Below are 23606 nucleotides of genomic sequence, written 5' to 3'. Positions count from 1 at the left end.
CTACATTCACAATGCAACTGGCATCAAGGTAATTTATAAATTAACCTGCGATCACGTGCCAGGCACGGAGAGCCTATTCTCTTTTAAACAGCGTTTCTTTTCTCTCACTTAAATAATCAACGTGTTATTATTGGAGTGTCGGCTGTCGCCATAACAGTAAGACGACTTGAGAGGCCATGACGCGACAGCGCAAAATAAACAAAAAAAAAGAGCAAGCTGAGAGGCAAACATTTAGCGACTCGATGGTGCGGAAAGCGGCAAATTATAGTCCCTCGTAAAGCGTCCAACCCTCTCGGGGACCTTGCGGCGTCTTGGCCCGCTGGCTGGCCCTTCATCAGCCATCTTGTCCGGTGGCTCGCCAGCCCGCTATGACCCAGCGCGGGTACCAGGCGAGAACCAGACACGTGTTCAACCAGGATCGCTTCAACGTCGAGTTCGCCAATGTGCCCACCGCCAGGGGTTCCCCGGTGACGAGGATACGGCATGCCCTGGGCCGCAAGTGGAACAGGAGGCGGGTCAAGTCCAAGCTCCTGGGTTGGTTCCCCATCGTGACCTGGGTCAGAGAGTACGACCTGAGGCACGACCTTCTGCCCGACTTGCTCACGGGTGTCACGCTAGCAGTGTTCCATGTACCTCAAAGTGAGTACGCCCGATCATTTCGCGGCGTCATTTTACTGATACCGATTATACTTCGTTTCACACTAAAGGCTGGTTCACACATATGCGACTGCTTACGACCGGAGAGGCTTAAAACCGTATGTAAGCATTCTGCGAGTGCTTACAACCGGTTGCGCTGCTATGGAGGCCGTTTGTAAGCAGTAACAAGAGACTTAAAAACCGGTTTTAACCTTCTCCAGTCGAAGCACTCACAAATGTGTGAACCAGTGTCAAGTCCGACCGCAGCCCAATAGAGCCAGTAAGGTAGCTCTAAAAGTGCCTCGTCACGGTGCTTCTTGTTTTTGTGAGTTTGTACGCACCGGCTTTACCGATCACACAAAAACAGAGCCTAGGATTATGGCGCATTCACTGTGTGGGATTGGTTTAGCCTCGAATAGAAAACGACCAAAGACGACAATAGCCGTGACGATGCAGTTTTCATGCCGCTTGATTGGTTCTGTCGGAACGTAGCGTCGACATGGACGGAAAATATGGACGGAACAACTTTCAATCTATCCAACTTGTTTTTATTCTCTAGCCATTTTCCCGACCTAACTTTTGGAAATGTAAGATATAGAAAACGACTTATTTTTCGCGGGCTGAATATTTCGCGACTTAAGACAAAGCTGGAGTTTTGGAACAATTTGCTGGTTTTAATTTCTGAGACGCGGTGGGACCTCAATGTAGATTCCAATGTGTTTACATTTTACCGGAATTGGTCGCGGGACCCCTTGTTCGCGATTGTACGCGATTCGCGAAAATTAGGTCGTCGCGAAAACTAAGTCGTTTACAGTATATATATTTTCGTACCACAGTGGTAAGTTGGGCTAGTTGGTGTAGCATCGTAAAAGGATAAAAAACAGGGAGAAAAACGACCCGGACAGAGAATGTGTACACAGACAGACCGCTGACTTTCAACTGATTATTTTGAGAAAAAAGAAACACGCCCACCGATCGGTCACGTACAACAAAATAAGTCACATCATCACCTGACCATCGCGTCGAAAACTGCTAATAAACGCAAGTTCGCAGTCATATAAACTTATCGAGGGAGCGCTTACATACTTATCTTTGTTCATTCAAATAAAAAAGCTTCCGTAATCTCTTCAGTCGTCTGTTGACGACGCATTCCAAGAATCTTGGTCTAGATTAAAACAGGAGTACACCCACACCTATCGCAGTGCACCGCCGAGTTTCCTGGCGGTGAAGCCCTCATCGAGCACGCATGTTCACGCAATCTGTCGTTTATACAACAGCCTGTTTGGCCGATGTATACCTTCTTACACGTCAGCGGGATGCAATAAATTGCCCCTCCCACGCAAAGAACTAACCTACTTTTATGTTGCTTGACACATCCAGCGATAGGGGTCCGACCACTATCCACCCTTGCACACAAACGTCCCAGCTTACAAGGCACAGGAAAACCAAAGGAATGCCGTGCCGTTGTGCAGATTCTTTTATTTTGTGCGCAACCTTGTGGACGTAGGGCGTACCAACAGGGCTCTGCGTATCCTTCCTACCCATGCCACCCTCCAGATTACGCACCCTCTTCAAGAAACTCTCAGCTATACCTACCAGGAGGCTGCTAGGGTAACCACCATCCAAATATTTGCTAGCCTGCCCGCAAAAACTTCTGAACATTTGGTGCTGACACGATCTCGTGAGACACTTCGAAAGACTACAGGTTACACACACTCTTTTATCACTTTTGAGTGGCTCGAATCGTGCAGAAGAACACCCTTCTTTGACGTATGGGAGTAGCTCCAGCACACATGAGACTGGCAGAAAGATAGCTCAATGTCTAAAAACTGCATCGCACCTTCAACCGGGTCCTCCCTGGTGAACTTCAGCCCATTATAATGCCTTTTGAACACACTACACATGTCAGCTAACACAACCTCCCTATCTTGAGTATACCCAATTCAAAACAAAAGCAAAAAATCATCAACGTATCTGAATATCCGTATCACGTCACTCCCGAGGTCATCCGCAATTCTCCGGTCACACCTGGCAAGAAAAATGCAAGGGTAATAATTTTTTGGATGGTGGGCACTTTAGCAGCCTCCTGGTAGGTGTACCCGAGAGCCTCTTGAAGAGGGTGTGTAATCCGGAGGGTGGCATGGGTAAACATAATACGCAGAAACCTCTTGTGGCGCCCTACATCAACAAGGTTGCGCGCAGGATAAAAAAAAAGTTGCACCACGGCACGACATATTTGTGGTTTTCTGGGCTCCCTGTAAGCTGGAACGTTTGTGTGTGAGGGTGGACAGAGGTCGGACCCCTATCCCTCGATATGTTAAACAGCATAAAAATAAGTTTGTTCCTTGAGTGGGAGAAGTTGTTTCTTGCATTCCGCTGATTGTGTAAAAAGGTAAACATCGGCCAAACAGGCCGTTGTATAAACGACAGATTGCGTGAACATGCGTGCTCGATGAGGGCTTCACCGTCAGGAAACTGGGCGGTGCACTGCGATAGGCGTGAGTGTAGTTACGTTTTAATCGAGACCAAGATTCTTGGAAAGCATCGTCAACAGTCGACTAGAAAGAATACAGAAGCTTTTTTTTTTTTTTTTATTTCAATGAGCAGTGATAAGTCTGTCAGTGTTTTTTCGATAAGTTTATATGACTGCGAACTTGCGTTTATTAGCAGTTTTCGACGCGATGGACAGGTGATGTGATATGACGTATTTGATTGTATGTGACCACGCCGGTAGGCGCCTTTTTTTTTTAAATAAGCAGTTGAAAGTCAGCGCTTTGCGTGTGCACGCCTTCGCAGTCCGTGTCGTTTTCTGCGCTGTTTTTGACCCTTTTATATATCTTTGTACACTTCATGGAAAACCTGCGGCATTAATTATGCATATATAAAAATTCGAGAAGACACTTACGGCTGCTTCCGTGTAGGAATGCGAAAGCATTCCTACAGGGAAATTGTTGTTATAACAACAATTTTGGTGTTGATGGATACCGTCATAAAATTCCTGACGTCTACGTAACGTGTTACTAGTAACGAGTTACTTCTACCTAGATACTTTTTTCGGTAACGAGCAGCGTATTTAGCTAATTTTTTTTAGAAATGAAGTAACGTATTTAGTTACTCTTAAGGCCAAGTAACGAGTAACGGTATTTTGTTACTTTTGAGGAGCAACGTGTACAACACCGTTTAAACAGACTCGTTTTAATTCTAACCTGAGTAGGCGTCTATTGCGACGAAGCCAGATGGGCAACCAGAAGCACAAATAAACAGTATGACAGCACAGCAACGTTTATCGCTGAACACGACAGTCTAACTCTACAGCTGGGAATGTCCTTCACCCAGCGAACACAATAGGGTTCGTTGGTTGAACCTTCCAGAATCGTGTGGAGACCGAGTCAAAACACGGAGGTTGCCAACACGGGAAGGCCCAGAACCCCTTGTAAACTTCGGACTTTAGAAGCATGAAGGGCAAAAGAGAGGGGAATCCCAAATTCACCAGCTCTTCCCTGAAATAGATCACTGCCATTCCTTCGAACGCGTCACTAGAACGACTTTTCAGTGTCGCCGGATATGTATTTTGAAGCAAGCGGGGAAACATAACTGATGGAACCTTCGAGAGGTGGTTTCAGCTTAAGTGCAACGGCCACTGAAAAGAAAACAATAAACAATAAAACAATTGCAGTTGTGTACTTGGTCGTCGAAGTAACGAGAAAGGTAACTCGCTACTTTTGAGGTAAAGTAACGCGTTCCTTTTGAAAATCGGTAACGAGTAACGCATTTAGTTACTTTTAGAGAGGGTAACGGTATCTAGTTACTTTTTGGGGGGTAGCATGTACATGTCTGCAAAACTTCACATATGCACACTAAGACTACCGATACAAAGTCAGGAAAAAAAACGTATACACTCATAGAACTGTTCCGCCTCCCTCAATTAAGTGTTCTATACTCTCTGTCATCAAAATTTGTTCTTAGCAGATGCTATACTCTGGGTGGAGAAGAACGACGCTGACTATATTAGACTAGCTAAAGTAGCCAAAAACAAACGCTGGTCGAAGGCTGGGGAACAACGCCTGCTAAGCTACCACGATCGCACTTCAGTGTTGCGAAGTTTCATAAACAAAGGCGTTTCTTCACGAGGTGGCACAAATGAATCGTGGCCTAGTTCAAACCAATCTGCCGGCTCTCGTGATTCAGAACATAGATTGCGGAAAATATGTTCATACTGCTTTAAGTCCGGCCGCAACCGACGGATTTGAACTCAACAGCGCCGAAGTGCATCGTCACGTAATGTGAAATAGAGTATAGTAGAACAGGCGGCCTGAAGACTTCCATTTCATGAGGCTAGGAACGAGCGCGCAGTCAAGATGGTTGATGTTGACTATAGTCGGTGACAAGTTCAGGGCCGGTGCCCATATACAGCGCGCAGCGCCGAAGCGGCGCTGGAAAAGGCCGCCTGATGCAGCTCTGACTTGCACCTCACGTATCGCCGATGCCGCGCTGGGTGCTGTATGTGCGAACGAACCCTTTAAGAAGCCAATAAATGCTCGTCCCGCGGCCGGGATCTTTCCGCCTTCAATATAACAATTGGGCACACGCGCGCAGTCAAATCCCGAAGGCAATGCGCGCGTGTTGGAGGCAAACCTTCTGCTGTTTTTCTTTTTTTTTTTTCTTTCAAGTTTCATCGACTGCACAGTGGCTCGATTTTACCCCAAACTGGTGACAGAGACTGCGGAACTGAGGACCTATAGGAAATTGGCAAAAATGTTCATCGCTATTTTATCTTAATCGGTCCCTTTATCTTTCTTCTGTCATCTCGGACGCAATGGAGTTATCACCGGTGTAGGTTCTACCTTGACCCTTCGTCTTTAGCCTGACAGGTTATGCTCCGTTTTGCATTAAGTCTGACCGCAACCAACCGTATACAAACGGAGCCAACCTAGCAACGCAAAAAACTGCCTCGTCACACCGTCTGTCTTCTTTGTAGATTTGTTATCGCCGACTAAACCAATCCCGCTGAGACAGAAGCACGGGATCATGAAGCATTCACTGCGCGTGAATGGCTGAGTTGGTGATAACAAAGACAAGAGACGCCGTGACGATGTGAAGTCTTCCAACGAGCGGCCAATAGATGTGAAGTCCACCGATGGGCTCCTCGTGGCGATCTGCCGTTGTATACCACGAACAAAAGGTCCACGGCGGCCGAAAGCATCACGCGGTTGTGGGAGAGTTTGGAGCCACGTGCCGGAGGGGGAACAATCACGGAAAATATAAAGACGTAGTCTGTCGTTGCCCCAGACGTCCGTCGTCAAAGGAACAAACTCGTCGGCGTCGTTCTCCTCTTCCCACGCCCCGCCCGCTTTCGATTTAGCGGACGTGCATCGAGGCCAACCGAGCGCTAAAACATGCGACGATGACGATTTTTTTTTTCGGTGACATCCATTGATTTTTTGCGCTTGACCGATGACGGTTACAAAAAGAAAAAGGACCAATCAGTTTGCAAACAAAAAAGAACAAATCATCCGATACGAACGGACAGATGGTACCATCACTGCTGGAAACAAACGAAAAGAATGTCTCACAAAGCGGTCCCGGGGATCTCGTCGAAGGATTTCCACGAACTCGTTGCTTTCCGGAAATAGTCGTCACGTGTCGTCATGGTCCAGAGCTCCGGTGCCGTACCTTTCTTTCCATGTTTACTTTGGATAAGCCTCCTCGTGACAGGCCGCGGAATACGTCCGTTTATCGATTTGGGCCACTCATAACTACAAAAGAAAATGTAATTCTTAAACCGAACGATCCACAATATACTACGATAAGCTATGCAAACACAACACTACACAGATTGATCATAGACCGAGGAGCGTTGCCCTGCGCGCAGACGACGGTACTGCAATACGATGGAACCAAGCAAGCAGGGTCAAAAGTGCAACGTCGCGGCGCCCGTTGACTTTGTAGCTTTACAAGCTAAACAAATCACGCACAACAAAAAAAAAACAGAAAAACACGGTCACGACTCATTCGCTGTAATGAGTCGTGATCGTGGGTCATTCACAAAAGTAATGAGCGCCGTGACTATGCACTTTTGTGTCGCTTGGCTCCATCGGGTGGTGACGTCCGCTGTGGTCGAATTTGCGTCCGATGCAGTAGAGTGGAGTATTGTTTGTTGACGTTAGCGAAAGTTCGGAAGAACCCTATGGCATATATATAGGGTGATATTTTTTATTCGAAACACTTTCACGTGAACGTAAATGTGAACTTGAATTCACAAAACACGTGAATACCGTCTTCACTACATGTTTCTTGAGCTCGGCGGACATTCGAGGGGCGAAGAAACCGTCACAGTCTGGGGAGAAATTAACTAAAACTCGTTAATTAACTTTTTAATTATTGGCTCTACGCGTCATGCTGCAATTGTAATTTTGAAAACAGCCGCCCTGAAAAGCAAAACTAACTTGCAATATATAAAAACGAACTGGTTTAGAGATCTTCGTCGACAATTTCTCGCTTTTCTATACTCCGATGCCGAAAATGAAAGTTGCAAGTGCATTCTTTCTTTCTTTCTTTCTTTCTTTCTTTATTGGTTTTCCATTTCATACAGAATGGAGGAGGCCGAGGAAAAAAGCTACAAACGCAGCTTGTGGGGCCCTCGGCCCCCTTTAAATGATGGCAGCATTGGACTCACAAAACACTCACACACAGTAACAAAACACTTCCTGGTCAATCAGATTCACTCATTCGATACAGCTCCACACATTAGTATACAGTTGCAATTTAACATGATTAGGTCGGGTAAGGAACACAAAACAATTCTAGGAAATAGCTCGTTTTCATCTCAGGCAGTTCTAAGGGCACCGGTATCAGAAAATGAACACAAAAGATATCTCAGTTCAGAAGGGGTTATAGAGAATATATCGGTGCCAGCCTCCTCAAATGAATTTAGTAGTCGAGGCAAAGTATTCTTAAGCATTTGGTCACCGTAATTTGTCCGAGAACGAGGAACTATCCATGGTTCTGGAGTTCGTGTTTTATGCGAAGGTTGCCTTTTTTCTAAGTTTCCTATTTCTAAGAGTGTAGAGGTATTTTTCCTAATGCTATAATAAAAATCTCGCATAAGCCTCCTTCGGTATATGTCATGAACTTTTGGAATGTTATATTTCTTGAAAAGGTAGTCAGTATGTTCGGTGTATGAGACATTGGCAATAACGCGCATCATTCTCTTTTGCATTAAGTGTAATTTATGGAGGTTAGATTCTGTTGTTGTGCCCCATACAAGATGGCAATAGTTAATATGAGATACAAATAGCGTATTGTAGATTAATAATTTAACTGATTCCGGAAGAATATACCTATTTCGATTCAGTATACCAGCTATTTGACTAATTTTGACTAGTACAAAGTTAACATGCTCGTCCCATTGCATGTTACTGGAGAAGTACGTGCCAAGCACTTTTATAGTGTCCAAAACTTCGATGTTTGTGTGATTAAACGCTATGTTATGATGCAATGGGATAGGCGTTCCTCTTGTATAGAAGAAAACGGCTTTAGTCTTATTAGAATTAACTTTTAAACGGTTCTGTTTTGACCAAGAGCTTAATTTACGTAGAACATCATTTGCCATATTGGTTATCTCGGCGTAGGAGCTCGACGATAGAAATATGCTAGTATCGTCCGCATAGACTATAAACTTCGCCTGTTGACATATATGTACGATATCATTGACGTATAAGTTAAAAAGCAACGGGCCAAGAATGCTACCCTGAGGCACACCAGAGATTATTTCTTTGCTTTTAGACGTTAAGCCATTCAGAAAAACGAATTGTCGCCTTCTGCCGAGATAGGATTTTATGAACTCAAGTGGCAGACCCCTTATGCCATACCGCTCAAGCTTTTTAACTAGAATATTGTGATCGATATGATCAAAGGCCTGGGTAAAATCAACAAAAATGCCCAAAGTCAGAAGCTTCTGCTCGAAGTTTTGTAAAATATATTCTTTTTGCTCAAGAAGAGCCAGCTCCACAGACTTATTTTTTTGGAATCCATACTGAGTTTTAGTTATTAGCTGATATTTTGCACAAAATGACGATATTTGATTTAAAATAACTTTTTCTAAGCCTTTCGAGAAAATTGGGAGGATAGAAATTGGGCGATAGTTCTTTATGTCTAACCTATCACCTTTTTTATATAGTGCTGTAACTTTGGCAACTTTCATTTTGTCTGGAAAGGTTCCTGTGGAAATACATAAGTTGCATATATGAACCAAGACATTCGGAAGCGGTGACCGTGTGACGCTTGTAGAAGTGACGGCAAGGTGACGTACAAAACGTCATGATCTCGTATCTGTACTGCGGTTCTCAGGGTGCGGCTCGTACTATGCAAACTCGTTGTGCGCGCCTGCGCTATCTGGCGAAGCGCCTCCCCCGCCGGCAAACAATCGTGAGTGAAGCTCCGAGAGCAATGGCACGTCAAAAGCGAGAGTTGCAGAAGCGAAAGCGAGAACGAGGCAACTTACACATTTTTTTTTTCTAAGTGTGTAAGTTGTCTATCCTGCAGGGTGGCTGTTTTCAAAATTGCAGTTGTAACATGGCCCATAAAACCAATAATCAAAAACTAAAGTAACGAATTGTAAAGTGACTCACCAGACTGTGACGGTTGTTCGCCCCTCAAATGCCCGCATAGCTCAAGAAACATAAAGTGCCGACTGCTTTCCCGTAGCAATAAAGACGCCTTAAAAAAAAAAAAAACGTTTCGAATAAAATATATCACACTGTATATATGGCGAACGTTGAAGGGGTTAGGTTTCTGGCTTTTTCGTTGTTTCATAAACTTCGTTTACATTTTGACTCGCTCGTTCTTGACGTGTTTATTACCGGAGGACCTGAGTATTTCAGAACTTTCAGCGTGCATGTGGCGGTATGGTAATCAACTTGTATTCCACTCTCTGAATGGTTCAACATGAACAGATCTGACATATAGATATAGATGTCACAATACAATCTTTCTAAATCCCTTCAAGATGTACTAGAAAATTTCTAAATATTTTTTGGTTATTGCCATGATAGGTATCGGAAATCAATTCATATAGTGCTGATGTCGATCTAGTGAACTCTTTCTTGTTTTTGGTGTTATTGATATTTATTCGCACAAACACCATTTTCTTTTCATCTACGCTCTCGTGCAGGTTTTGGTTACTCATTACTCGCTGGAGTGTCCCCTATCTACGGACTCTACACATCTCTCTTCCCCATGATCATGTACGCCATATTCGGCACGTCACGGCATGCATCCATAGGTGAGACTTTGATTTTCAAAGGCCTTTGCAAACAGGACACTTCAAAAATCGTGAGGCGATACGACTCGGTCAAAAATCGTGGAAGTTGAAGCGTCCGGAACTCCGGCAGTCCGATGTCTGTTTGAACGGCCCAAAACAAACATCACGATTTTCCTCCTCGCTTCCTCCGCTTTTCGGGTTACCTCGGAGCTCGTCAGACTCGACGTCACAAGCCACTTGCAAATGATGTCTATCTGTTCTGCCGGGCCCTTGTATCCTGCACCGTGTTCCAAAATTTACTCCATCTTACTCCAGAGTAAGGGTTTTGTACCTTTGCGTTCGAAAACCTACCAGAGTCCGGCGTCCCGCTGTCTGTGTTATCACGTGACACGACCCGCCGGAATAGCTCGGATCTATTTGGGTAAGATTTCGGACACAGCCTTTTCCTTTCCCATTTTTTAGACCTGAAGAGCAGGGGAGGCCTTGCGGAATTGACCAACAGCCAACAGAGATTGTGAGTGACTGTCCGGACCCCCGTGATGAGCATGCTCAAGGTCCTCGTGGAGGACATCGGCGAAAGTTCATGGAGGGAACTTTTCCCCGCAAAAAAAAAGACGGACGGAAGCGGACCGTCGCACGACTTATGTCGTAGTCGTGTCGCATCACGATTTTCGAAGTTTCCTGTTTGGACGGGCCTTTACAGAGCCATGCATGGCGTAACCTCTTTGACTGGCGTTACACTTTATATTGGCACATTACGTGCGTTCTAAAAAAGTATCGAAATGGGAATCCAAAGAGTTCCAGGAAAAGGTCTCAAGGTTGTAGATGGACAAGGTCTTGGACCTATATAGACGCTTTAAACACGCGCCAGATTGAACCGCAACTGCCGACCTTCCCTTGTCTTAACGAGATGCCAAGCCACTGAAGCGTGCGTTGACGAGCCTTTACAAAGGACATAATAGCACCTAAAGAGGCAATAACCTGTCCTGCTGTGGTAATGATGAAGCAAAGCGAACGGAATAAAAGGAAACAAAAATTGAAGGTCTGTTATGGCGGCGCCTATGCACAGCTGCCTGAAAGCGTCTATAGTTTTTGTCGGTTTGTGTATGGGCTTGCAGCCTTCTTCAGTTTAGTTTTAATATACCTAGCCCACTTAATTTTAGTGTGTGCACCACCGTATACATGTAAAAACCAGCAAATTTTTCATTTTCACAGTAGACGTTTTACATCCTGCAAGTCGGATTTCAAGTTAACACGTCATTGCTTCTCAAAGAGTTTTTCATGACTTCTACGACACTACTGAAGGTCATTTTAATTTGTACGCATCACTGATGATAGTTTTATAAGCTTTAGACACTGAAGGACGTAGCAAACTAGCTTTAACTAAATTCCACATAAACGACGAACGTATTAAATTATCAATGCGCTTCCCTGTCAACAGCAAAAATTATTTTAAAAAAAACTTTTGTCTGCCATAAAATGTGCAGGAATTAGCCCGTGCGTGGACAAGTGTGTGCATATGCACAAAATCCTTTGGTGCAAAACATTCGGTTTAACTCCAAACACCGTTTAGGGACTCCATCAGTTTCTTACGTTGCACAGATTTCTCAAGGTCTAACAGCACCAGATGCAGATGTGGCAAATGTTCTTCTCTTTCAGGCGCATTCGCAGTAGTCTCCATCATGACCGGCATCCTCGTAGAAGAAAACAAACAGGAGTACAGTGCGGCCGACGTGGCCGCCACCTTGTCATTTCTAGTTGGACTATACCAAGTGAGAAAACCTTCACCGCCTCCAAGTTTCGGCTCTAGGTGCTGAGTCATCAAAGGCTATTAATGCGGTGTTTTTGGGGATAATACACTATCATGCTGCGGATTATATTGCTAGTATACTTTCTGTATTACTTTATTTTCTTGAAGTCTTTAATGTTTGTTACTACTGGAGCCACCCACAGCACTTGTAGAGAGAGGGACGGTAACATTGGCCGAGAAAAACGAACCGTGATTCGAGTACAAAATGATGACCAGCTCGCCTGTATATACTTTACCGCGCAGTATTTTGTGTGGCGTTCTCCGTTCTGTTAATTTCCTCGTCTCACAGTTTAGGTTATGACAGGTGAGCTGGTTAGAAAACGCCATATTCCTGCCGTGTATGTTATTGTATTTTCCTTCTCTCAGAGTTTAGATTGTTTTCTGATTAGCTCGCTCGCACACTTTCTTTTTACTAAAAACACTGTGTGTTTTTCTCGACCGGAGATATCAGTCAGTTTGTTCCTGGCGCCTACAGAGCGACGGGGTGCTGCTAACTATGACTTCCTTCGTCACCTCATGATTGCTTCTTGATGTGCATTACCGGGTGCTGCCACGATCTCGTTGGCTGCTCAGCGGTCGGAGCTCCCTAGGGTAACCGCCTTCCTTGTTCGTGCACAGTTGGCATTCCACGCTTTGGGGTTGGGTAGTCTGAGCGTGTTCCTGTCGGAGCAGCTGGTGAGCGGCTTCACGGCGGGAGTGTCGGTTCACATCGGGTCCAGCCAGTTGCCGGGCCTTTTCGGCATCAACATCACACTTTACTCCGGGCCTTTTCTTCTCGTCAAGGTACGCTTTCCAGCACTCGTCCTATTGCAGCGTGAACCTTTTTCTTACCGTAGTCGGCTCAATCACACTTTGGCATGAAAAGAACGCTTAAAAAAATTGGCAAAGACCTTTACCTTCGAGGTTGTATAACGCACGAAATGCATTATGGGGAATTGCTGAGAGAATTGGTATGTCACGTGACGTATATTTTCTCCCTAAATTTAGCGGAGAAATTGAATGGACGTATAGGTCACGTGACGTCGATTTCCCCTCGCTAAATTTAGCGGAGAAACTGGATTTGTGTCTAGGACACAGGACGCGCATTTTTTCGGTAAATTTAGCGGATAACTGAATGGTGTATAGGTCAGGTGACGTCACGTTCCCGCTAAATTTAGCAGAAAAACTGAAATGGTATTTTGGACACACGAAGTGGATTTCCCCGTTAAATTTATGAGTTGACGTATAGGTCATGTGCAGTCAATTTCTCCAAAATGTACAGGTCACGTGACGCCACGTGACGTCAAGTGAAGCACCTTTAACCGCTAAATTTAGCGGAAAATGCACGGACGGGCGGGCAGACGGACGGACAAAATTTTGGGATTGAGTGGTAGCGTTAACTAGTATTTCATGCTTCAAAAGCGTTTCAGAAATGAAATGGCAGCTGCCGCAGAGTTGGCCGGTTGCCAAGTTGATTTCTCCTCGTGATCCACCTGCGTCGTTGGGAGTTGTCAATGTCACAGTTTCGCGTCGCTTGTCAACACGCCTTAAACTCCAGCGCTGGTTTGCTGGGGAATGGCGGAATGTGTGTATTCCTTCCAGAGGTTAAAATAGCCGCAAAAAGGTACCTACGTTTCAGGAAAATGGCTGCTTTAAGTCCGTCCTCGCTTCGGCTATTCAACTTTGATTTTAAGCGCGGAAAAAGAATGCTAACAGGCTTGAAACGTAACTGAAATGCATCGAATTCGTATGCATCAGGAGTGGCATGTATCTCTTTCTCTGAGGAATGCTGCGTTAAGCGTGAATAAAAGAAAACGGCAGGTAAGGCTTACGTCCCTTGAGCGGATTCGACTAGAACTGTATATGTACTTTCTCACCACGCAACTGGTCATGCGATTTTAAAATCCCTCGAGTGACTATCTTAACCTCCGGGAGAAATACACGCCTTCAACAAACCGGCCCACCTGCAGTGTGTCGCTTTCAGTGCCGTAAATACGAAATAAGAAAAATGTTAACGCATGGTGTAGAGAAATGTGCTCCGAATGCTCAAAGATGCACGAGACGTTGAATTCACAACGCGCAATACGTGAAACTACAGCATTCATATTCGCTCAAGCAGACTTTTCTTTCTTGCGCAAAATATGTCATCATGCCGCGGCTAACAATTGAAATCTCGCAGAAGAAACTGTAATAGGCAAAATAGTTTGGATTGCTAGGATCCATCGACATTCATGGTTTAAGGCATGTTCACACATACACCACAGCGCCATTAGTCAGGGCTGGAAAAAGCGCGGCCTTGCTGAAGCAGCGCTGTCTCCGCGCTCTGTCAGTGATGCAGCGCTGATACAGTGCTGCATTTGTGCGGTTATGTTAAAGACTGCAGCGCATCAGCGCTGTTCCAAGAGTTGATTTTGCGCTGTTGTGTGTGTATGAACCAGCCTTGACAGGAGAGCGAAAGAAGGACACTTTGGTTGGAATGAGCATGGTTCCTTCATGCAAACGTGTTCAGATTTCAGGTCAGTAAGGATCACTTTCGGGCTAATGGTGTTGGGTTTCGGCGTCTCAGTCGTACGCCGAGTTCTTTCACAGAATCGCTGAGACACATCTACCGACGCTGGCGCTATCCGCGACCAGCTTCATCCTAATGCTCCTCGTGAAGATCTTGTGCGATCCATTCGTCACCAGCAAGATCGGCGTTCCGGTACCCATCGAAATGGTCGTGGTGAGTCGGAAGCCTTTCTTGCGTTTATTTAGTCTATTTATTCCAGCTTGTTAAACGTTGCACAGTAGACAACCGTGCAAATGTCATCTTTCGTTTTTATTGCTTTCGGCTCTTCTTCAGACACTTTTACCTTTACTCTCGTCAACCCTGTTTCATGGGTCTTCAATTTTATTAAATAGTTTTGTGCTTGACTAAGATCCACCGCGTGCGGCTGATCATGGCGATATTCGTGGGTTTGCAATTTAGCCTTGCTTTTTCCTATACCCAGGCTTCTGCTGCGATTTCGTGAGACTTCTTGGGAGTTCTTAACCCATATAAGTCACATAACATCTCTAGTGTTTTCTTTAATTATTAATATATATTACACACCCTATCTCCACACTACTGTAAGCTTCTCGTTTGCCCACGTTACACGTTAAAAATAAACATGTATCTTACTTACTTTATTAATAACCATCTTCAGGTCATCATGGGCACGCTGCTGTCGAAGCACCTCAACCTTGAAAGCTACAACATGTCTGTCATCGATCACATCGCCCACGAGTGAGTACTGCCCCATGGCGCAACAAATTGAGTTGATTCATTGTGTTGGACTATTGAACAGGCAGCCTGGCATGCCTGCACTTGCAATAAACGGAGCTTTTTAACATTTAGCATTTAATAACATAAAGCAGTTCGCACTTTCTGCTGAGTAACTCATAGTATCGTCACACTAATTCGATGCTTTTAAGTTGTCTTTTTTCTTTTCTCAACTGTGTCAAATTTATGTTGTTTTTTTGTTGTTGTTGTTTTTTTTTTGTAATCAGAGAGAGACGTTCATTAACGCCGTTAACTAATTTCTTGGGCCAAATGAAATATCTGCTGAATTATGTTACAATGCGTTTGAGATTAAACCAGGTACGTACTAAAACTCAGAAGCTACTAAGATTATTAGATAGATAGATTAGATTATTATATAAGATTAAGACTAAGATCATGCATCCTCAAATTCTGGAAATAGCTGAAGCAGTAAATTCAATAGATACGTTCAAAAAAAGAATAAAGGATTATATTTTGAAGGTTGAATAATATATTGGATACAAATGTGTAAACAACCTTGTTTTTTTTTTGTTTTTTTTTTTTGTTTTTTTATCTGTGTTGCCGCTTTGAAACCTGTATGGGGCTCGGGACCTTGGTCAGGTGCTATTAGGCACCTTTTGTCCCTGCCACCCCACTTCAAAATGGTTAATAAATGAAATGAATGAATAATTATAATGCAATTAAATGCAAAGGTGCAAATGAGCTGGACAAGAATGGCGAAAATAATCCCTGGAGAAGGGGAACAAGCTGTGTTTGGAGATTTGTGTTTGTCCTTTGTCCTTCTTGTTCCCCCTCTCCAGGGATTATTTTCGTCTACTAAAATGTCGCCCAAGTGAAGTTAATGCAGGCTAAGCCTGTATTGAAGACAAAATATAATCAAGACTTCTTAGAGGTCGTCATTTAACTTCGATTCTTACTGACTGGTGCCTAATAGATCCTGCGATATGGATCCTGCGATATTTACAGAAAGTCAATGTCTCCTCAAAAAGGAGGTTGATAGTGCTACCAGCTGCACTCTGAAAAAATCTCTTCGTAAAAGAACTTTAGGGGTTCTTCGGCTTGTTCGTACGTTGCACCCTAAAAAGTTTTAAGCACCCCCTACAAGGGTTCTTTGTGAAGAAGATATAAGGGTTTACTTTTAGCTCTTTTTCTTTTTATGCGCCAGAGTCTTTCATCGCCCAGTTGCCTTTGCGCCAGGGGGCGATAGTGCTTGAGGCGAAACCGTTCTTCAAGAGCTGAAAGAGTTCTTAGGGCGTCAAAAATCCTTTCAAGACCAAACTTTTTTTCATCGTCTCACTAGGAAGACAAATAACAAATACTGTTTGCAAATACGTCATATTGTCACGGGTGGTGACCAAAGGAACACTAAATAAACAGAAAGAAAGAAACGTTTAATGTGGCGAACTTGTGCCAAAAACTAAAAGGGTACAAAGATAATAACAGAGCGTCGCGGGCGTCGAAGTCGGCGTAGCAGCACAGTCGAACGCTGGGGCGAAACTGACTGCGGCTCGCCACGCGGAGCCCCTTATGTACATGCGTGGTCTTCTGGAATAATCGGCGAAGAAACTTCGACGCGTGGAATATTCGGGCCTGGAACAAGCAACATGATTCTCGAATTCTCCAGAACACTAAATTAGAGGAATAAACAAAAGACATGTCCTCCAGGATTCGAACCCTAGCTTTTCGCGTGGGAGGCAGGCGCGATAACCATTAGGCCACGCGCGCGCTGCCTACTTGGCGAGTGCGCGCGGCAATATTAGTAGCCATATTTAAGCATCGACACATGCCTGCGAACATGCAATACCAAACACAAATTGCTTTGTTAACCGAAATCCGACTTTATTTTGCCCACTAAGAAAAAGTGTATGTCGCACTATTAGGTAAGACTGTTGAATGATGCTTTTACAAATTTCGCTGAGCGTCTCCTCAATTCAGATCAAAGTCAAACTACATCAAGACACCGAATCCTAGCTGTTTGTTGCGAGGTCACAAGTTTCGTGTCCAATGGGACAGATGGTAACATTAATTCTGTGCGTGTAACCTTGTAGGATGCCGCGTCCCCACCTGCCCGTCTTGGAGGCGCCGTTGCTGTGTCACGTGGCGGCCCCTGCTCTCGCCGTCTCGGTGGTCAGCTACGCCATCACCATCTCACTGGGACGCGTATTCGCCAGGAAGCACAAATACATCGTCAATCCTAACCAGGTGAAGGCACCCTCTTTGTATTGGCTATTTTACTCGAATGTCAACGAATCATCTTGTTTTGTTAGATGGCAGCACAGGGATAAAGTCAGGAACGCGTGAGCACTACAATCTTGGTCACCTAAAATTAATCGTATGTAAACGCTTTACCGTATTTACTCGGGTGATAGCCGCACTGCTTATAAAGGAAACCTGAGGGTCGCTTTTCTGCGGAGCATGCGGCTTGCCAATCACCGCGACCGGCAGCATGATTCCAGTGGTTTACAGGACAGAGATAACGTCTTCGCGCGAAGATATCATCTGTGAAGAATGCGTTTGTATGGAGAATCGTGTTCTCGATCTGGTTATTCGCTATGTTATTTCTACGCAACGCAATGATTGGCTGTATATGTGTTCTGCGGGAAAGTAGACGCCAGGGCATTGTTCATAGATAGTGTGGTTATTACTCGTGGAAATACGGTATATATGCACGAAACCAAACGACACAACAAAATGTTGCAAATATTTACTTCCGTAAAATCGCCATTTGAAGAGTACAATATAGAACATCAATTTCAGATATGTGTGTTGTTATCACTTTGTCTCTAGTTAAGCATGCGTTTCGAGAATTACACAATAGAGTCATAGGTGGACTTGTTACAGAAGGTTTTGGCAAAATGTGAACTATGAAACTCAACAATTAATTCCACAATTTAAAAAAAGACGTTCGCTCATTTAACAACTGTAGAGTACTATTCGCCACACCAACTCACTATAGGTGGCGCCACTCGTTTCCCAAAATGGCGGTAATAGTGAGGGTCGGAGATGCGTGCCGCTGCTGAGTCTGTTAGTGGGCTGGCTTCACTAAGCGACAGAAATTGTTTCTGGTAATGCCAGAAAGCTAGGGTGTTTAAGCGCAGGTCACCTCTTTATCCTGAAAACAAAAACGGTGTTTAGCGTAATATTTACGCCAGAAGGCACGTTTTAATTCCAGAGCAAAACCGAAACTAACCTTTATTTTGCATTTAATTTCTCGGTATAGGTCTTAATTTCGAACTCTTTCGTAACTCAAGACTTGTCTCACATCGTAATTATTTAGTTAAAAACTTGTTCGTGGAAACTTTATTTTGTGACATACATGTTTGTTCCAGGCACTTCAAATTATTTTGAAGATTTCAGTATCCCTTTAAAGACACGGTTTCTTATACACCTTAGAGGTAACATACTGTAGAATATCGTAGTTGATGAAAAAATCAGTGCGTTCTCGCACTGATGTGTGCGTTCTCGCTGACTATTCTCGCTCAGATAATTGTCACGTAAAATAATTCACTGCGGGCCTTTTAGTCGGTTTATCGGCATTTAGATTATTAATTGCTTTACCATTATTCCCAGCACAAGGATAACAGAATAAATCAAATTTTTACAATATGCCCAAAAAACGTATAAATTAATAAACGCTCTTCTCACTACAACAGCCCAAAGAACGGAGTTCGAGTCAGACAGCTGAAGTGTGTGTGTTTTTAAAAGCAACGCGTGACTTACATGACTTTATATTGCATCCAGTGTTTGACTGTTTGTTTATGTTTATAACTATGTCAGAGATTTTTATATGCTAAAAAGAAAACAAAGTGATACATTTCTGGGAAGACTCTTATGGTTATTGAAGATGGTTACGGTTAAATAGCGTATTTCTTGTGAACGTGGCTTTAATTGGGGGCATACATTGATACAATTTGTATTAATAATAATAATATTAAAATTCAGATATTTTAATACGTAATTTTTCAAGCTCAAATATAATTTGTTGCTTATAATCTAATTTCAAACGCGCAAACAAGTATGAGAATCAAAAGTGTGCTAATTATTATCACTGGTGCCAATTGCAGCATTTTTAATTACAAAGTTATAACATAAAAATTGTCTAAAATCAATTAAAACATTCGAGCTAATGTGAGAAATTAATGTAAAATTACATTAGTTGTGGGTAAAGCATATTTTGCTATCAAAGTCGCGACTTTTGACAGTCGGTAAAACTTCCAAATCGCTGTCAATACTCTTCCAGACCAAATGCCCCCCCCCCCCCCCCCCCAAAAAAAAACATTTTTGTATTATTGATTTTTTATAACATTTAGTTACTTTCATTTTTAGGCCCCGTCGTTTTGCCAATCTCAGCCTTTCCATTTCGGAGGAACGCCTTCGAACTTGAAAGCTTGCACGAGCTTGCATACGTCTGCTCACTGCAGCACGTTTCGTTAGAGTTGGAAGCCGGTGAAACAGTAGGGAGATTTAGTATTGAATATATGAGCGAACGCAAGCGCCGTGTGTTTGCGTTAGCTTTTCGTGTTTCACACTGCGCGTGCGCGGAGCCCAAAATAGCGGTCTTGGATTGGCGCATAGCAATGACGTGCGTGCACAACGTGGGGCACGCAACTCTATATCAAACACACAACGCTTGCGTTTGATTCTATACGCAATACTCAAACTCTCCTATAAGGTACAATCTCATACCGGCTGCAGCACTACATTGGGACAGTGAGGTGCGTTGTTTAGGTTCGGAAATAACATTTTGCGAGCCATGATCGCGAGTTGCTCCGCCGTGCCCTCTGAGCAGGAGAATCGGGGGACCCTCACTAGAGCGATTCCCGTTTTCGCCGCGGGAGGGCGAGCAACGAGCTGGAAACACGAATACACCATTGGTTTAAAAATAACATAAACATTTTATTTATATTAATTGAACGTGAATGACCTTCAGCGCGATGTTTTCAATCCCGTTGGTTACAGAACTGACAAGCCTGTTAGAAGGCGCAGACGTTCCAACCAAGATGACGAAGTAGTTCTTACACTACCCTCGTTACTTTTTTTTATTCAATGTCGGTGTCTTTGTTTAGTAAGTTTACCCACTTTAATGTGCGGTCTATTTGCGTCGGTTTAAAATAAATACCAACAACAGTCATTATTTTGGGGGCTTAACATCATTCATATGTTAAAGTGTGCGTTTATAATTATAAATATAGACTGATATAGACTGCAGACTGGAAGGATTTCATTTCTATGTCACACAGCTCATTTTTAGTCTGCTCTTTCTCAGGAATTCCTGGCCCTGGGGGCTTCCAACTTGTTCGGAGCCATGTTCGCGTGTTTTCCTGTTGGAGCATCTGTCCCTCGCAGTTCCATTCAGGAGGGGGCGGGCGGAAAGACGCAGGTGAGGAACGATACGACAGTCGACAAGACCTCATTCAAGGAATTCTAAGAAGTTTAATCCAAATCGTGTAAAATAAACAGCAATCGATTTTGACTTCCCGCCTACGAAACGTCTTTTTGATTTCCTAAATGGCGTTTTAGCATGTATTTAACATTTAACAACATTATTTAATTTAACAGCATATTAAATTTTGAAATAGTTATATCTTAATCTTGTGAAACTATTTCGAAGAGATGGGCAGCTTCCAACAAAACTTACCAGTAGTGAACTGAACTGAACAAAGTTTAGTTGTCAAACCATTTTACTCGATTCAGTAGCATTAAAAAAAAAATTCCAGTATATAGCCACGGCTAAAAATGCTTATAGTAGAGTGAATGTCATGAACTTAATAGGAAAACTAGGAACGCTATGAACATAGAACATAGAAGAAGAAGATGATGTTTGCATGACCCGGTGAGCGTTCTCACCGTCCGAGGATTTCCCTCGAAAGCAAGAAAAACGTGATCTGCCATACTCCTGCGAACAAAGACTTGATGCCTGGAGTTGTGCTGACCTTGCCATGATCATCTTCGACGGGATATCTTCAAAAGAGCTGGCTGCGGCTTTCTGTCACCGTGAGGCCTAGCCACTCTGACGCTCCAGAAAATGCCTGCGCGACCATCTATGACCAGGTATCGTGGCGTCTCATGCCTTCTCCCACCCTCCCCAGCTGCGGTCTGACTGGGCTTTTTAGATTCGCCGGTAGGTTTACTGTATTGGGTATCCAACTTCGCTTATTCTGCTCTCAACGCCCGTCGTGCCGTCAGTGTGCAGAGGCCGGCAGCCATCCTGACTAGCTACCTGCCCCGTTGGCTTGGGTCATTACTTCGCTGCGCTTTTCTCGAGCCTAACGGCAGTACACGTATTTCGCCACCTTTCTGCGCGTCGATTCAACTATGACTCCAACCATCGAGTGTGTGGCGTGTACCAAGTCAGTGGAGACCGATGGAAGGCACATGTCGTGCGCAGACTGCAAAGGTGCTTACCATTTGGGCCAGACTTGTTCCGGTATCGCCGACAAGACGTTCACCACTATGGGTCAGTCTAAGCGTGACAGGTGGAGATGCCGGACGTGCCGTGGGAAAGAGAGTCAAGCGGGACCACCTGATGGGATCGAAGCCTCGCAGGGTGTGGAGAATCTATCTGCTCAGCTGGCTGCCATGACTGAGAAGCTGCATGGATGGGCTGCTCACCCTGAAAGGAAGTGTAGATTCCCTCCTGTCTCTGTCGGCGCAGCTCAACGAACTCTTATTGGTAAAGCCACTGGTTGAGAGCCTGAGAGAGACAGTCAACGAAATTCAACAGTCCATGGACTTCTTCTCCGCTGACTATGATCGTCTTCTCAAGCTGGCAACAGCCAACGAGCAAACTGGCAAAGGTCTCCAGGACGAACTGTCGCAACTAAAGTCAACTGTGCAGATACAAGCAGCCGAAATCCAGGAGATCCGGGGCGCGCTCAACGACAACGAGCAGCACAGTCGTCTCTCCAACCTCGAAGTGCACGGACTTCCTGTCTCGCCTAAAGAAGACCTATTATCCTTTATTGAGTCTCTCGCGGAAAAGCTGAACATCTCTCACTTCCATAAAACCGATATACTCGCTATACATCGCTTGCCTGCCAAACGTGAAAAGGCCCCGCCGATTCTAATTCGATTTGCTTCCGTCAGCATGAAGGAATCGTGGATGGAAGCGCGGGGAAAGCTTCACTCACTCAGTCAGGTTGGTCCTTTCCCCAAATTGTACTTAAACGACAACCTGACTCGTGCGAACAAGGAGCTGTTTTGGCAGGCTAGACAGAGAGGCAAGGAGCGAGGCTACAAATTCGTGTGGGTGACAAGGGCTAAGATATACGCCAGAAAGATGGAGGGTTCTCTCCCTGTGAGGATCAACCATAAGTTAGACCTTGAAAAGATTATTTCGCTCAGGTTTCAGATTTTTCGTCTTTAAAGGGATACTGAACCGAAATTTGGATTTCGCAAAGTAAGGCTGCAGAAGTGTTGAACGGGACGCAATGAACTCCAAAACATCACTCGTACATCGATATCTCAAACGGATGGCCGTACTTTTGGAAAAGAAGGGCGCGATCAAGCGAGTTCTTTGACGTAACTGTCCTCCGGGAGAATGTGAGAATGAGGAGAAGCGGCCTCGCTTCTCTCCTCCTCGCTTCGGTTCACCAGCTTGACGGGACGTAGCGAGGAGGAGAGAGAACGGGAATCGTGACGTGCCTTGTCGCGTCGGCCTCGTCGGCCGGGTTCAATCGCGCACTTCTTTTCCAAAAAATACGGCGATCCGTTAGATATATCGCCGTATGAATGATATTTCTTGGTTTTGCAGCTTCCCGCCTATCCGCCCGGCCTTGTTTTGTGAACTCGAATTTTCGGTTCAGTATCCCTTTAAGAAAGTTTCTTGGAGTCTCTCATGACCACTCTTTTTCTGTTTTACATGTTAATATAAGGAGCATACGAAAGCATTGGAATGAATTCGAGATAATTTCAAGGTATATTAGTTCGCTGGTAGATGTCTTTGTTTTAACAGAAATAAGCATTTCCTCTGTTGCTACAGATCAATTTTCTTTACCAGGATATATAGGTAAATTCTACACGCGGTGTTCCGGTCATGGAGGTGGCATCGCGGTTTTCGTGAATGAGAAGTGGTCCATTACTAATATTTCTCTGTACTTCAATCACGCAGAGCGTGTCGCCCTTTCTCTAGGAAACGCGGCAACCTCGGTATGTTTTTTGGCAGTCTACAGACCGCCTTCCACGAACGTTGGATCTTTTCTGGAAGAACTTGAATCTTACATAAGTAGTCTCACCATGCATGACCAGTTATGCCTTGTAGGAGATTTTAATATTGACATTTTAAGCACGACCAAATCTACGGTGTGCAAATACTTAACGATCTTGTCAACGCATGGGATAGAGTGCACTATTAATGCTCCAACTCGTGAAGAGTTTCTATTAGACAGACTAGTTTGCTCCTGCATTGACCATATCAACATCAGAACATCTGCGTCGATCGTTAAATCGGCCATTATTACAGAAAAACTCGCTGACCACTACTTTGTGGCCTGTCATTGATCTTTTGGTAACTTGGCATCGCGCCAACTACCGGGCCGTATTAAAATAACCAGCATAGACAATCGAGCCTTTGATAAGCTAGTCTCGTCATATGACTGGATCGGATTTCTGGAGTCCGT

General features: G+C 44.3%; 1 protein-coding gene across 1 annotated transcript in view; it reads left to right on the top strand.

The window, feature by feature from the left end:
• Positions 1–368: 368 nt before the first annotated feature.
• The window catches only part of LOC8053991 (solute carrier family 26 member 6), a 40284-nt gene continuing 17046 nt past the window's right edge, over positions 369–23606 (top strand). The window contains exons 1-8 of the mRNA XM_029966792.4: positions 369–639; positions 9809–9919; positions 11558–11670; positions 12327–12491; positions 14254–14409; positions 14873–14952; positions 17037–17190; positions 20255–20368. Of these exons, the coding sequence (XP_029822652.4) occupies positions 369–639; positions 9809–9919; positions 11558–11670; positions 12327–12491; positions 14254–14409; positions 14873–14952; positions 17037–17190; positions 20255–20368 (1164 nt within the window). The remainder of the gene's footprint in view (positions 640–9808; positions 9920–11557; positions 11671–12326; positions 12492–14253; positions 14410–14872; positions 14953–17036; positions 17191–20254; positions 20369–23606) is intronic.

The sequence above is a fragment of the Ixodes scapularis genome, unplaced genomic scaffold (assembly GCF_016920785.2).
Source record: "Ixodes scapularis isolate PalLabHiFi unplaced genomic scaffold, ASM1692078v2 PGA_scaffold4__175_contigs__length_147842914, whole genome shotgun sequence".
In the NCBI taxonomy this organism is placed as follows: domain Eukaryota; kingdom Metazoa; phylum Arthropoda; class Arachnida; order Ixodida; family Ixodidae; genus Ixodes; species Ixodes scapularis.
Note: the sequence above shows the minus strand (reverse complement) of the source record. Positions and strands in the feature narration are given on the sequence as shown.